This window comes from Pteropus medius, unplaced genomic scaffold, assembly GCF_902729225.1.
Source record: "Pteropus medius unplaced genomic scaffold, Ma_sr-lr_union100, whole genome shotgun sequence".
NCBI lineage: Eukaryota > Metazoa > Chordata > Mammalia > Chiroptera > Pteropodidae > Pteropus > Pteropus medius.
This window is the reverse complement of record NW_024355205.1, coordinates 26,719,972-26,736,186: the sequence shown is the minus strand read 5'-3', so window position 1 is coordinate 26,736,186 and position 16,215 is coordinate 26,719,972. Positions and strand designations below refer to the sequence as shown.

The 16,215-nt window shown below is 37.2% G+C and overlaps 1 protein-coding gene across 2 annotated transcripts in view; it reads left to right on the top strand.

The window, feature by feature from the left end:
• Positions 1-16,215, top strand: part of ADAMTS5 (ADAM metallopeptidase with thrombospondin type 1 motif 5) — a 50,274-nt gene that overhangs the window by 21,977 nt on the left and 12,082 nt on the right. For both annotated transcript variants that reach the window (XM_039857357.1, XM_039857356.1), the window contains exons 4-8: positions 1,153-1,320; positions 10,126-10,409; positions 11,809-11,992; positions 12,358-12,533; positions 14,135-14,310. In XM_039857357.1, coding sequence (XP_039713291.1) covers positions 1,153-1,320; positions 10,126-10,409; positions 11,809-11,992; positions 12,358-12,533; positions 14,135-14,310 — 988 coding nt within the window. The remainder of the gene's footprint in view (positions 1-1,152; positions 1,321-10,125; positions 10,410-11,808; positions 11,993-12,357; positions 12,534-14,134; positions 14,311-16,215) is intronic.

Sequence of the window (16,215 nt, the reverse complement as noted above, 5' to 3'; positions counted from 1 at the left end):
CCATTCAGAAACCCTTAGAGAATGCAGTAATCACTTTTCTATAGGACTTTCTTTTATAGTGGTTTGTGTATAACTCCTTAAAGTTTTCCAAAAACACTACTAGAAGTATTTATTGCCTACTTTTTGGAGTTTCTACAAACTGCTGTCTCAGAATTATTTTTAACAGCATTTTAGATCTATTGGAAAATGTTATTTTATGTGAAAATGAATCTTGTGTAATAAAAACAGTTTAGTCAACTTATAAGAACGTGGTTCTGTTTTTGCGATATAATATCCACCTTGTAGAATGAAGATGGCAGTGGCTGGGGTTGCAGGTAAGCACGACACCACCTAGCTGAGTGGTTTTGGACAATCACTTACCTTCCCAGTATTTGTTTTCTCTTCAAGCTCTACTACTTCATGATGGGCATTTTAGTATTTTAGACATTTTTTAATGGATGTATTTTTTAAGTATGCCATCTATTTGTGAGACTAGTAAGCATTCACAACTCACTAAATAACAAAAAGAAATGAAAGGGTAAAACAAGCTGATGTTTGCATGGCACCAAAAAGTTACTAATTTCACTCCTCTTTCTTTCCCACTCCCCCTCCCCCAGTCACCTCTTACATAGCTACCTATTAACTTAGCCAAGAAAATGGAAGTCATCTACTAAGTGTTTGCAACTTGCAGAACATTGAGTTAAATACAGAAGTTTCAACAGTCAATGGGGGTAAATATTCTCTGATCTCGTGGGAGTATTATGGTTGATCAGAGAAGGTGGAAAATTAGACAAGTAATTACAACAATATGTAGTGAGGGCTATGACTTAATCCCACAGTTGCCTTGCAAATTCTATATTCTAAATAAGACCTTGTTTTTACATATCATTGAGCATATGTGATCCATATGGATTATGGGAACATCCATTCCTTAGTGTGCTTTTTCAGATTTCCTCTAAATGTTCACCAAAAGTGACTGCTTCTAACTACATGCAGCTTTAATTTCCCTCGGGGTCCATTCTCTGTGTGAGAAGGCAATTAAAATGAACTCACATACAATTGCGGGATGCGGGGGGCAGGGGCCGGGGCGAGGAATCAAATGCTAGTATAATTGTCATAGAAAAGTAGAAATGCAAAATCACTCATTTGCACTTCCTGTATTCTCTCCCTTAGGACATCTACTTGGCCTCTCCCATGACGATTCCAAATTCTGCGAAGAGAACTTTGGTTCCACAGAAGATAAGCGCTTGATGTCTTCCATCCTAACCAGCATTGATGCCTCCAAACCCTGGTCCAAATGCGCCTCAGCCACCATCACAGAGTTCCTGGATGATGGCCACGGTATGTATTGTTAAGCACAACAAAGGCTCAGAAAGAAAACCAGATTAGTACAAGTTTGATTTCCTTATATCCTTATGATATTTATGCTGCCCTCTAAGACAATGGTGGTTTAGTGTCAAAAAAAAAAAAAAGGAGAAAGGGCACTGTCTGTTGGTGTGTAATGCCAACATCCTTGGTGGCATTATAGCTATGGTATTTTTGCTTTTTAAATTGAAAAGTTCAAAGGAGAAGCAGTGTGGGAGACCACACAGAATGCCTAGCTAGTGCCCTGAGAACTTGGCTTTTATTCTCTCTTTCACCACGAGCTTCCTGTGAGAATGCTGGCAGACATCTTGTTTTCCTGCTATTAATATGACTCTCAAAATTATTTGTTATATTTCTATTTTTGGGGTGTGGTTAAGATGTAGGTGACAATTCTGTCAGATTCTCTTTATGGCAACATAAAACCAAGAAAGGAAACTCTTTAGATTTGAATTCGCTGGAAGAATTTGGTTTCATCCTGACAGCAGATTCTCCTGAAAGTACAGTAAAAACTGCAGAAGTAAAAAATCAATCTGAATGGTGAGCAAACACTTTTAAGAACTTCAAAAGAAAAACTTTGGCTTTCTCATTTAGATACAGTTCAAGAGCACAACATACTATATTAAATGTTGTAAATCTGGGATTAGTACTGTGAATTATATAAAACAACTGAAGAAGTCACAGTTTTTAAAAAATAATAAATTCTGACCATAAGTAGTAATCTTTGAAACAAGCAGTTGCAAATTTCCTATCATTTTGTATTACTTTAAAACACTAGAAACATAGGAGAATAGACTCATTAGACTTGGAAGAAATGTTCAAGAAACTACTTAGTTCAACTTTCTCATATTACAGAAATGGATGTATTCTCATTTCTTGTTTTTCTTTCTCGTAAAATCTGTCTCTAAAAATGGTGGTTGAATTGAATATGACAGAAATTCTTGATCGTAGTAATTGTCCATATATTGATCTCAACGTTAAATCAAGAGAATCTGTGAAAACTGGTTTTTCCTAGTTCCACAAAGTTCATGGCTTGATATTTCTGTAATTTCTTGGTGAACTGGCCATCTTGAACTTTGGCTACATAATGTCAAAACAATTGAAAGTTCCATTTGTTTCACATTAAAAGAAATTTTGCTGCATAATTCTTTGGTATCCTGTAGGCAAAATTTGTTCATTAACTCATTTTTTGCTCTGTTAATGGTAATGCTTTATCTAATTGGGACTTTTAAAATTTTCTATTCCTAAAAATGCCCAGTTTGCTTTAAATCTTTGCTTAATACAAAATACATATCCTTAGTTAATTGAAAGGATATACCAATATCTCAAAGATTTGGAAACAATACTAAGAATCAGTGTACTAGGCTTTTCCTATAGACTAATAGTAAAGTGGTAATTTTCTGTTTAGCTCAGTTTCCAATGCTGATTCAGTGTTGACAAAGTCACAAAATGAATGTTTAGTTAATTATATGCCTGTCTACATTGATCAAGTCAATATCTAAAAAAAATCCCTCTTGGGTGGAATCTTAATCTCTACTCTTAATATTACTTTTGCTGTTTTTTTCTCAGGCTTTCTGAAAATGAAATCACGTTAATATTTTATTTCAACATCACACGTTACACATTCCAAAAGGCTGAGCTAAACTTTGAATCACTATGAACGGATTTAGTTGCTAAGGCAGCAAATACTTATGGCTAAAGTGGGACCAAATTTTTTTTCCTGTGCAAGTATTAGGTCAGTTAATTACAATGTTGTGCAGAATTTTGTTTCTTGCTGCCATAAATCTAGAATGATTCATTTATTTCATGTTTGTGGAATTCATGATCTTACTTTCTAAGCAGTAAATATGCTTTCAGTATTGTCTTCATTTTTTAACATTATTTCTGTTTCAAGAGCTCATGATCAGTTTTTAATATTGTTTGCAACCAATTTACATACCTTATATATCTTTCTGTCTATTCCAAAGGACTTCATGGTAGATAATAAGTAAGAGCATTAAATTACACTTGACATACAATATTATATTAGTTTCTGCTGTACAACACAGTGAGTAGACATTTATACAACTTGCAAAGTGATCTCTCCAATAAGGAACCATCTGACATCATAGGTAGTTATTACAATATTATTGACTCTATTCCTTATTCTGTATTTACATTTCTGACTGTTTTTTTTTTTTAACTAGCAATTTGTACATCTTAATCCCTTCTCATTTTCACCTTTCCTCCCAATCCCCATCCCAACTGGCAACAATTCCAAGAACACACTTTTAATAGAAATGGATCTTATTTCCTTGCACTGAGAAAATCTTATCTAAATTTCTTATTTCTAAATGTCAAATAAATAAATTCAATTATCAAATTTTTTAGACAGCCAATTTTCATCATTTATTAATAAATTCATTTCATCAAACCTAAACTTCTTTCACTTTTGAATATGTTAGCTGGGCAGTCTTGCGTTTTAACCAAAAACTAATTTTTTAATTAAAAAACTAAAAACCTTTATTTTTATTGGTAGCCTAGAATCAATAAAATAATTTCATAATACAGAGAACAAAAGAAAGGCCTTGTGATGTGATGCAGTGGCAAAACTCAATATGTTCATTTCAAAATAGCACGTGCAGATTCAGAATTAAAACAGCAGTGCTCTCCGTAGCACTATCATTTAAATGTGAATTTGAATAATTTAATAACTTTTAAACTTCAATCAGAAAAACTGACTTAAGTCAGTTTAAGTGACAGTGTGGCAATAAGAACTAGTAAACATGATTTTAAGATGGTTGAGGTGCTGACGTTTCCATTTCAATGCTTTGGGGGGAACCAAGAAGAAAATCAACATCCGAGATGATAGAAAAACAAACAAACAAATACATCTTGTTAGAAGGCTAAACTGGTATCGTGAAACCATATCACTTCACACCTAGAGATCAACGCAAGCTTCCCTTCAGAGGCCATTTGTTCATATGTAGTAAGAATAGTTCGACTATTTTTCTATTCTAATTTTCTAGGCCATTAACAATTTTAAGCACTAATATAGTCGTGGTGGGGGATGGGATACTCTTCAGACAGGTAAACTGGGAGCAAGAAATGGTATCATTTGACAATAAGGGGGAAACTAGAAAAGCTGTAAGATGTAGCCCTAAAATATTAAAAGCTCAGAGGTCTGGTACTATTTCTAAAAGGTCAAAAGCCCTATCACACCAGCGTGATCGGTGAAGGTATCTCTATATTTCAGCATGATACAAAAATCAATACTCAGAAAAAACTGGTTTTCATTTACTCAGAAGGATTAAATAAATTATGACACTAATATAAATGCAGCAAAGCAATTGCTGTTTTCAAGTAGATACTCTCACAAAATTTTTACAATTTTTGGATAGTAACTGAAGAAGTCATTATCTGGAAAACTCTATTTATGGGTAATAGCTCATCTGTCTCCCTAGCACCTCCAACAATGCTGGAGAAATGAGGTCTTAGAGTACAATTAAATTCAAATCATTTGATTTGTTTTTAAAATTATTAGCCATAAGTAGTAGGACGTTTATAGCACTCAACCACTGCCTAATTTAAATTCATTAATACTGAGTGTTTCCTGATTTAGTTCCAACAAGAAATATGTAGTAATTAGGTTATGGCTGCAAAGTCAGTGTGCACGCTCTAAGACAATTGTGCCTGCATATCTGTGATTCAGAAAAAGAGAAGCCGTGTGTCATGGGGACCCCCCAGGCTCTGCCACCCTAGCCAAGATAGTTGTACGCATTCTGCAGTGTTTATACAAGTTAGCTCTGGGCGAGCTGGCTAAGAGTATGATCCTCCAAAATAAAGGAAGCGCTGGCAGAGAAATTGTGCAGTGAAAGCAGGTTCTTAAATTTCTTTTCTCAAGTGCTTAATAACCTTGAAACTAAAAACGATAGCTCTGTCTGCTGTATCCCTAAGTCAACAGCGCCAGGTGATGAGAAAGGCCACCACCTGAGTAGATGCAGCTCAAGAATACCCATGACACAGGCTGCTAAAGGAAACCTATACACGGCTTTGAAATTGACATGTAGCATATTTAAAGATTTAAGTTTATAGTCACTTACTGAACACAGAACTTTGGAGATAAAATGATATTAGAAAGTCAATTCTCAGAATCCTTTGTAAGTATAGACTGTACAGCTAATAATAAGATCTTAACACTCAGTTTTATTGTAATCTCAGTCAAAATTTATTGGCATAAATTTGATCATAACATTATCATATTTTTTAACATCTAGTGCATCTGTACTTATATTCTGTTATTTATTTAACTTTTAAGGTTCTATTTTATTTAAGTATCATTTGTAGATGATATAATGTTAGTTTTGAGTGCACAATATAATGATTTGACATTCATATACCTTACAATGTGATCACCGCACTAAGTCTCCTAAAGTTAACATTCTGTTTTTAGGGTAGTCCTCATAAAATTCAAAGCCCATTATCATAATATCTTGATTTCACCATAAATGTGTTCTTTAATAGAGTCTGCAAATAAGACATATTTTAAGTCCATGGTGACCGATATGTTTTAAAAACTGTGTTTCATCCTTTAATACAAAGAAATTTTAATCTAATGTCCTTGGCATTGCATCCACTAAACAGTGTACCTAATGCTAACGGTTTCACAAACAGACCCTTTGAATCACTTTTGTTCAGAAAACAATTGTCTGTTCCCCCATCAATGCCCTCATTAGTGTATCTGTCACTGGGCCCATAACGCATCAGTTTCTTTTTTTTAATTTTAATTTTTCAATTACAGTTGAAATTCAATATTATATTGGTTTCCGGTATAGTGAATAGTAGTTAGACATTTATATAATTTATGAAGTGATCCCCCCCGAGAAGTCTAGTATCCACCTGACACCACACATAGTTATTATAGTATTATTGACTGTATTCCCTACACTGTACTTCACATCCCCGTGATTATTTTGTAACTACCAATTTGCACATCTTAATCCTTCAGCTTTTTCATCCAGCCCCGCCAACTTCCTCTCCCATCTGGCAACCATCAGTTTTTATTCTCTGTATCTAATATCATCAGTTTCTCATTTAATGTTAGACATTCAGATAAAGACTAAAAGAAGAGTTGCAGAGTCAGGGAGATGATAATAGGAAGTAAAAGAGAAGAGTTTGCAGTATTTTTTAGGCCCCCTTGAATAAATTTCAGGAAAAATATTAATTGATTTCTCCTAGGCTATGGATATTTGGGCCAAAAGTTAATTTCTTACCTGTATACTGACAAGGAATAGAAGACAGAAATAACTACAGTGCTAGAAATGGAGGCGGGGGCAGGATGGAAAGAATAAAGAACAACCAACGTCAATTCACTAATTTCCATTAATGATTAATATGAAAGACAAACAGTGCTGGAAGTCAGATATAAAAAAACAAAGGTTTTTCTGTTCCATTTCCTGGAGGCGTGCATACTTTCCATCACGCCTTGGTGTACCTTGTGTCCGTGGAGGGACCATCCTTTCCTTTATTTGTCCATCGCCAATTACTGCATTTTACTTTGTAATTTTTCACCTTACTTGTCCCATTTAATTTAATACGGAGAGTAAAAACAAATATGCAATATGCATGCGTTTCTATTGTCTCTTTTTTAGAAACCATCGATTTATTTGTGCCAAATGTTAAAACAAAAGGAAGGAAGGAAGAAAGGAAAGGAGGGAGAGAGAAAAGGGAGAGAAAAAGGAAAAAAGCAACTTGGCAGTCGGTGGAACAGAACGAACAGACAAGATGTTGGCAGCAAGGCGCATGTGGGATTGCAGACTAGGGTAAATTAAAAACCATGTGAAGCGGGTATGAAGGAGTGGTTGAGAATAAAAGTGGAACAGCGTAAGAAGAGTCAGCAGTAGACGGGCACTTGTAGAGATCAACATAAATCATACTAAGTAAGACACTGATTAATTTCCTCTTCCACCGCCTCCCCTCAAATGCACACGTTTTTAAAAATGGAAAACCTATATTCAATCCATTATTACTGAGATTTGTAAATATTTTATACTGAGAGATTCAGAATAAGGCTCTTTATTGATTGTTTTTATTGTTCTGTGGTGTTCGTCTGCCATTTGGTAGTGATATCTGTACCTATTTTATAGCAAAAGGATAATTCGACAAGAAAATGAAATAGATAGACTATATATTTCAGGGTAAAAAGAAACTAATGCAGCAACAAATCCTAATGTTGAGAACATTGGAATAACACATGAATGGCAATTCTGAAATAAATTATTTTATTTTAAAATAAAGGAAAAGGTCATCTCCAGGTGACTTCTGAGGGAAAACCATACAACCGGAATATCATATTTTTAATAGCAAAGCAAATGTGTTACTCTTTTTTAAAACATACTGTGGTATTAAGTTGCATAAAGAGATGCCACCTCTTGAAGTCTCCCTTTTCATAAGCTGATTTCAAATCATTTGTGTTATACATTTCTTTTCCCTCATCATCTACTATTAAGGTAGAAAGGATGTTGGTGGTTACGCATCCATGGAGAGAGATGGTGACTTGTGGCTGGAGATTAACCAGGTATACCCATTCCACAAGCACCCACACGTGGAAAGACTTCCCAGCTAATATTTAGTTCCCCAGTCTTATGATCTGTGCTTTTTAGTAGAATAAAAAAAGTTTTCTTAAAAGAGCACTTCTGAAGAATTGGAAAGCATTCTCGGTGTCTCGGAGATTCCTTGACAGTCTTCTAACATCAGCAGTCCGTTGAGTGTTCCCTTGTTTACATGATGCTCTTTTTTATGGGGTTCTGAATTGCCTAATCTTACTCTGTCTTCCAAACAAAGCTTAGTGAGGTTTTACTATCATTCTTTGCTATTGACTTGATGTTGATGTTTTTCTTTTAACTTGATGTTTCTTTTAACAAAGTTCTCTTTGGCTGGATACTTATTTTTAATGCTTTTTCTGGCTTGCCTTAAGAAGCTTTACCTCTTCAAACGTTCTGGCTCAGAATTTAAATAGGAACTTTGCTCTTTATTCATTTTCATATAATGCCTTCATCACAGATTGACAAATTCTAAGGTATTCACTTTGAAGAAAACTTGAATGTAGTAATTGTAAAGACATTTGCATCATTGTTAACTACGTTGGGCGTAGTAGTAACTGTCTTTGTTTCATATTTTTCTGGTCGCCTCATATCTTTGTTAGGTAATCTTACTCTTACAGCATCACAGTGAGAAAAGAAACATTCACAGAGCTTGAAAATAAATTAGGGAGAGGTTAACAAACTTGGCCAAGAACACTCAGCTATTTAGTGTTTTGCCAGAATTAGACTTGAGACCAGGTGTTTCTACTATTTGGCACGATATCCACCATTTAAAGGATCACTACAGACACTTGCCTTTCAGCAAAAAAAAAAACAAGAAATCTACCCACATGCTAGCAGAGTCGAGATGGTATATGATGAGGAGGGCAGGCTCTGAGCACAAAACCTAATAGCTTTGTGACCTTGGGTTAACGATGTCTCTTTATGTTCCTCAGTTTCCTGTGTTTCAGTTTCCTGTAAAATTAAGAAAACAATCGGATCTGCTTTGTGGCGTTCTTGTGAGGATGTAATAAGCCAGTACATTTAAAGAACTGAGAATAGCACAAATGTGTAACAAATATTTGTTATTTAAACACTATTAATAATCAGTAGGTAAATCCTAAAATCGAGTAAAAACACACAGAAACTGAAAATTTACGACCTTAACTCACTGAGCAGGTATCCTTAAGGAAGGTTTTTGTGGGGAGGTGAGGCACGTTTAAGCTTCTGAATTGGCATCATCCATGTGGGTGCCGGCTTCTGTTGATTCCCACATCCCTACACACTCCCCATTCCACCCTGCAATGAGAGCATCAACGTGCTGGTGGCAGACACATTCCAAATACCCAGCAAATACTCATTGCATTATGTAACTGACACAAAGGAAAGAGAAAGGAGGACTACAGAGATGGGCCTTGGCCCAGATTACCAAAGATTATTTATTTTCTTCTCGCATTGCTCCTTTATTCGGTGACTCTTAAAAGCTCTTTATTAAAATTCTTATCAGTCTGAGAGAAATACTTTATTTAGTTTCTTTCCTTCACTTTATAGGAAGAACTTAAATTAAGGGTGGGTCAAGGTCATTGTTCTGTTTTCCCAATATCTAGTAATTTTGTGAGGACATCGTAGGTGCTAACCAGATATAGCAGGCATAATACCAAGTTATCATTGTTTTGAGTGAGTGCAAGAATGAATGAGGTGCCACCTTGTTTATTATTCATGGAATTAATAGAAAGGGGACATGGCAGGCACATGAAGAAGAGGCAAGTTGGAAATGGAGAGTGAGATATATATAAATAGAGCACCAAGGACAAACTCTGTCAATGTTGTAAATATTATTATTATTATTTGTCGTTGTTGTTATGTCCATTATCTTATTTCCTCTAGGTCTGTCTCAATTTTTTTTTTTTTTTAGTCTCTCAGCACAATGGCTATTTTTACAACTAATCGTTATAAAACATTTTTATTTACTCGTACCAGTGCCATTATTATAGATACCCCAGAGCCCACCACGCGCTGAAAATCCTGGAGGAAGTTGGGTATTGGTGAGCACAAGGAGGCACCCAGCCTCGTCGCCCACAGAGCCCCTCCCCCGAGCTTCGCACTGGCACCTGTGGGTGCCTCAGGCTTCGACACCAGCTGGAGTCTTTCATTTTTAGATCCATGATTTCAGCGGTTTGAAGTCTAAACACAGAACAGTGATCAACCTTGTTTTTTCTTTTAGGTAACTGTTTGCTAGACCTACCTCGCAAGCAGATCCTGGGCCCTGAAGAACTCCCAGGACAGACCTATGATGCCACCCAGCAGTGCAACCTGACATTCGGGCCTGAGTACTCGGTGTGTCCTGGCATGGACGTCTGCGCCCGCCTGTGGTGTGCTGTGGTGCGCCAGGGCCAGATGGTGTGTCTCACCAAGAAGCTGCCAGCTGTGGAAGGGACACCATGTGGGAAAGGGAGGATTTGCCTGCAGGGCAAGTGTGTGGACAAAACCAAGAAAAAATATTATTCAGTAAGTGATTTCCTTGTCACGCAATGCCTGGAAACCCAAGACCTGAAGTACATTCCTGTGACATGTGTGGGGACTGTCACCAAAAGGCTTTATTTCCTAGTTAAAATATTTTTTCTTGGGAGATCTTTTTACTGCTCCCTCCTTTCAGCACAGGAGTCATTCCCAGTCGTCAGGAGTCGAGGACATGGAGATCGTAGGTGCTCAGATTCTGTCTCCTTGAGACCCCGAGTAGGGCTCACTTTTTGGAACTTTATTTTCAAACTTCTCTTACTAAGGTTACCCAAATACATTTATTTAAATTCAGTGAGTAAATAGCAGTAGAACTGACACATGGTCCTCATGCATACTGGGAAAGCTCCAAAATAGTCATGTTTTCCCCCTCACAGCAAGTTCCTCTAACTTTAGAAGCTCCAGTAACCTACGCCTGCTCCAAGGAAACATCTCCGCCCTCCCCATATAGTCCACTCTCAGGTCAGCGACTGTCACCTCAATGTTAAGGCCCAAGCAAAGCATCCATTCACTCTCACGAGATTTCCAAAGTCCCTAGAAAAGTGTTGCCATACACTTGTTTCTTCTGTCTTTCGAGACTGTCACACAGCCAAGCCTTCTCAGACACCCGACACAGGCAGTCAGACCTCCTTCAGGCGTTCCCTCAGCAACGGAGTCTACAGCATCTTTCCTTTTGGAGTCTCTCAGCTTCCTGTTGCAGTGTTTCTGGAGTAATAAACCTGGGGTACCACCTCAGGGCTCTTCGCTTCCTGCGGTGTGCATGTGGCCTGGGCGTACCTAAGTATCTGTCACATTTCCTCTCGAGGGGTGGATAGGGAAGTGACACTCTAATCTAATTAGATGTCAAGCCAAACCCAGGTCAAATAGGTTTATGCATGTGGCAGTGAGTCTGTCACAGGCAGGATGTATGATGTCAACAAAGGCACTGTAGATCCTCAGCGCTAAGGAGGGAGAAAAGATCCAAGCACGATCGACTAATGTCCGGTGCCATGCAAAACCTTCAGCGTCATACCTTTTGTTAAAGATGTAAGATCAGAGTGGACAAAACATTAACCATGGTTCAGTGGTTATTAATAGAAATGTACAATATCAAAAGAGAATTTGAAGTGGCCCAGAGACACCAGAAGGTAACTCTTGCAGAGCGCTACGTCCTTAAGGTGAAGCGCTCAGAACCTCAGTGAGGGGATGGGGCATGGGAAGCAGAAGAGACAAATTGCCTAGAACTGGAAACACATTGTAATTACAGAACATTCAATACCTTTGACCATGTTAAACTCAACTCTACCTGGGATGGAGTTTCTGCTGTCATTGAATGCAAGTGATTTCCTAATGCACATTTTGAATGTTTTCCTCCCTTCTAAGTTAAAATATCTTTTATTTTCTATTTCAGACATCAAGTCACGGCAACTGGGGGTCCTGGGGGTCCTGGGGCCAGTGTTCTCGCTCCTGTGGGGGAGGAGTGCAGTTCGCTTATCGACACTGCAATAACCCAGCGCCCAGAAACAGTGGCCGCTACTGCACGGGAAAGAGGGCCATCTATCGGTCTTGCAGTGTCGCACCCTGTCCTGCCAACGGTACGCTGCTCCCAGGGGTCAGCAACCACCACACAGCCCGTGTAATTTGCATTCCAGCAGTAATAAATAGGAGAGGCTAGAGAACTAGCCTATCAATCCGGAACCGCATGGTTCCGCCAGCGTGCAAATCAGTAACAAATACATGAGTGGTTTTAAATTATTACCATAAATAATTTAGTATTCAAGGAGTCGAAAGAAAATAACTGCTATTTTCAACTCTGTGTAGAGATAAAATCTTTCAACACTCGTGTGTAGAGAGGCTCCGAAAGAAAGTTAACATCTTCTTAAAAATAATTATTTAAATGCACAAGAATTTATGTAAGTTGTAGAACAGTAGAGTAATAATGTGACGTGTTCGTTCTTAGGTAAATCTTTTCGTCACGAGCAATGTGAGGCCAAAAATGGATATCAGTCTGATGCGAAAGGAGTCAAGACATTTGTGGAATGGGTTCCCAAATATGCCGGCGTCCTACCGGGGGACGTGTGCAAACTGACCTGCAGAGCTAAGGGCACCGGCTACTACGTGGTGTTTTCTCCAAAGGTAACTGCTCACCTACTGTCCAGAAGCAGTAGGCGTCCTCGGTGGAAAGCATTTGGTGGAATGGAGCCTGCAGATACTCAATGTAAACAGTCATTATTTGGGGGGATGGCTCAATTTTGAAGGGTTTTATTTTCATCTCTATAATTGCTATATTTTCAAACATTAATAAAATAAATAGAATGCATAAAATTCTTTTGTGAACAGAACAAAGGTTTTAAAAACTATTTTTTACAAAGTATGATCTCCCTCTCTGTCAAGGAAGGCGAAGTGTGATCTTAACTTCAAAATAGCCATAAAAACAGCTAGTATTTCCTAGGCACATCTATAAAGGGGACTGTAAAGCAAAAAATCTTTCTATTTTTCTATCGTTTAGTCAAGAATTCCTTTGGTGACTCATGAAGATAGACTTCGCGATCATCATCTTTGACCTAGACTTTTAAATACCTTGCACCCTTAGTATGAATCAATGTCTCTCTAGCTGTACACGTTATATGTGTGTGAAATTATGCCTTATTTTTCACAAAATATTTTTTAAATTATTGTGGTTTTATTTCTCACAGTTAATGTCATGCAGCAATTTAAAATACTGTTTACCTAATTTGCAAACAGGTGCTACATTTTAAACCATCTCTGTAACTGGCCTACAGATATTTATAACATTATTGAAAATTAAATTACTGTCCAACTAATATAATTTTTTAAATAATTTATTTTTATTACAAAATAATACATTTTATTTTAAATATTACAGAGAAATAGAAACAGAAACATCACCTGGGAATATAACTATCTGGCACGCTATTAACCTGTCGAAGTGTACCCTACTTCAATTTACACACACATACACATACATACACACATATATGAAGAATTTTGCATACATGCAAATATAAAATATGTCTCTTTGTATATATGACATGTTATATACACTCATATGCACAAACCACAAATAATCCATATATATTATTTTATAACTCGCTTCATAAGTACATAATAATCCTTTTATCTAAACATATTTAGTTTTTTCCACTAAATACTTCTCCCTAACTTCTCCAGACTCTTTTTCCTACACTAACCTGTCTTGATTTCAGCATCTGACAGTTTGACGCAATAGGGAGGGCTTTTCGACCATTACGAGGTTTTGAATGTCAGGTGTAGATTTTCAGATTTATTGCTATAATAACAGTTATGCAACAAAGAAATATCTCTGTGCTCTTGAGCCTGCTCTCGTTCTGCCACACGCTGAGTGAGAAGAATGCTTCTATCAGTGTAAAAAAGCGAGACTATCCAATGGGGACATGTTACACATACAGAAATGGAGATGAGTACTTGGGTCCTCCAAACACATTCGGAATTAAGCTCAAGAGAGAAAGTGCATAACCCAGATTTGTCCCAGATCTTATTTCTGCTGCTATGTCAAGGATTCTTCAGTTAGATACTCTTGGAAACTATAGGGGTTTTTTTGTTCTTTGTTTATTTTTCAATGTACTATCTATTCCAATCAAACTCAAAACTCACAAATTAGAACTTGCTTTTTTAACTAAGAAATTAAGTGCCTGGGCACGATTATTTCCCACCACTGATGTGTTTCTCATATTCAGGTGACCGATGGAACCGAATGTAGGCCGTACAGTAATTCCGTCTGCGTCCGGGGGAAGTGTGTGCGGACTGGCTGTGATGGCATCATTGGCTCAAAGCTGCAGTATGACAAGTGTGGAGTCTGTGGAGGAGACAACTCCAGTTGTACCAAGATTATCGGTACCTTCAATAAAAAAAGGTAATGTGATAAAGCAATTGCTTGAGCATGGACTGAACGAAGCTTTAGACTGTTGCAAAGTTGATAAAGGAAGACTCACGTTACGTCATAGGCTGTCTGTGGGAGGGGGCTTCGCAGAGCTCCGGTGACACATTATAAATATGAGAAGGAGGGGAGAGGAGGCAAAAGCTCTGGCTGCCGAGTGGAAACTTCATGGCGCCTCTGAAAGCCGGTAAACTGGTGGCTGTGATGTCAAAGTCTCGCAGTATGAAAACTGAAAAAAAAAGTCAGTGCCCTCTCGTTTTAGCAGTATTTGCATCTTTCTTGAAACATAATTTAGGAAAGGAGGGCTTGTTTCCTTCCTAACTACTTTTTTTTTTTAACGAATTCTCATGGGGCTATATTTTTCCTGAGAAAACATCTCGTTGCAAAATTTGAGTTAATTGCCATGGTATAGACAACAATTCTGTTTTAACTATCCCAGTTTAAAGGTGCTCTATAAAGAATAGTATCTATTTCTTGCTTCTTCTCATGGTCCTTGATTATACTTTTGCTTTGAACATTTAAGTTTATAAGGTCCCAATTTCTGGCATAAAATATTATGCTATCAGCAAGGATGGCTGAGCCAGCTAAAGAGTCTGCTGGATGCACTGTTGTTTTTCTTCTTCACCAGACCACTTTTATGCTGAGTGCGCTGGCCAAGCACACCTGTAGTCCTGATGTCCTGTGTTATCTTTAACTGGAGAGTAATAGGCAAACCGTGTTAACAGGAAAGTTTTATTAAAACAATTACAAACCATGTTAATATAAAAAAAACTATCTTCGATGTGATAAAAAAAAATTGTATGGCTTTAGAATTTATTCTGAATTAAAATATGTATTGCTGATCCTATTTGCTAGTGACATAATCATTATTCATCTAATCGTGTGGGGCCATCTAGGTCACAAGCCTACAAATTCAATTATAATCTGCATTTTTATTTTTTTCAAAGGTGCAAGTCACCCTAGAAATGATCAAGTCTAAGCTTTTGTTTTACAAGTGAGTGAATGGGAACTGTGAATGTTTAGGACTTACCCAATTTTACATGGCTGGTAAAAGCCAGAGTAAAGGATAGTATATAAGAGTTAGGAGGCCTATTTTTAAAGCCTAGCCCTGCCATTATATTAGCTCTGGAGTGAATTTGTTCAAACGCTTTAATACATCCCCACTTTATATGCTTTTTATGTAAGATGAGATATTATCTCCAGCATCCCTCTTGGCTTGGGTTAAAAAAGCCACTGCAAGGTTTTCATATCATCTCTTGATATTAGATGCTTCAAAAAAAAAAGTTTTACAATGAAGTCTAATCCAAAATACATTAAAAAATAAATAAATAATGGGTCAAGTTGAATGGATAAGCAACATCATCAGCATTGTATCTTCTCTCTTCAACATAGTAAGAAGCTCTGACTCTTGTCTGGCTGTCATGGTAGACCAGATGCCCCATAGACAGGGGCTGCCTTGGGGAGGAGCCTCCTCTCCAATCATAGGAAATGCTTGAATGGAGGAAACACACTTGTATTTTCAGTATAAGAATGAGTTGTCCCAAACCTCTAAGCTTGAGTAAGAATTTGAAAATAATTAAATTTTATACACATCAGTCAAACTGTACAAGCAATTTATTTCTATTTAAATGATAAGGAAAGTAAAAGACACAGAAATCTTACTATGAAATTACTTATAGAGGCAAAGATTTTGGTAAAAGATGACTCTTTCTCACTGGCATAGTCCCTTGCTGCTTACTAGCATTTCCATCCTAGCATTTTTGGCAAGCTGATGGGTATTAGAGATATTTATGCCTTTGCCCATTTTCCTGAGCCAAGGATGGATCATTAGAGACCTATCTTATTTGTTACCTACTATAAAGTGTCACTCAATCTACCGTA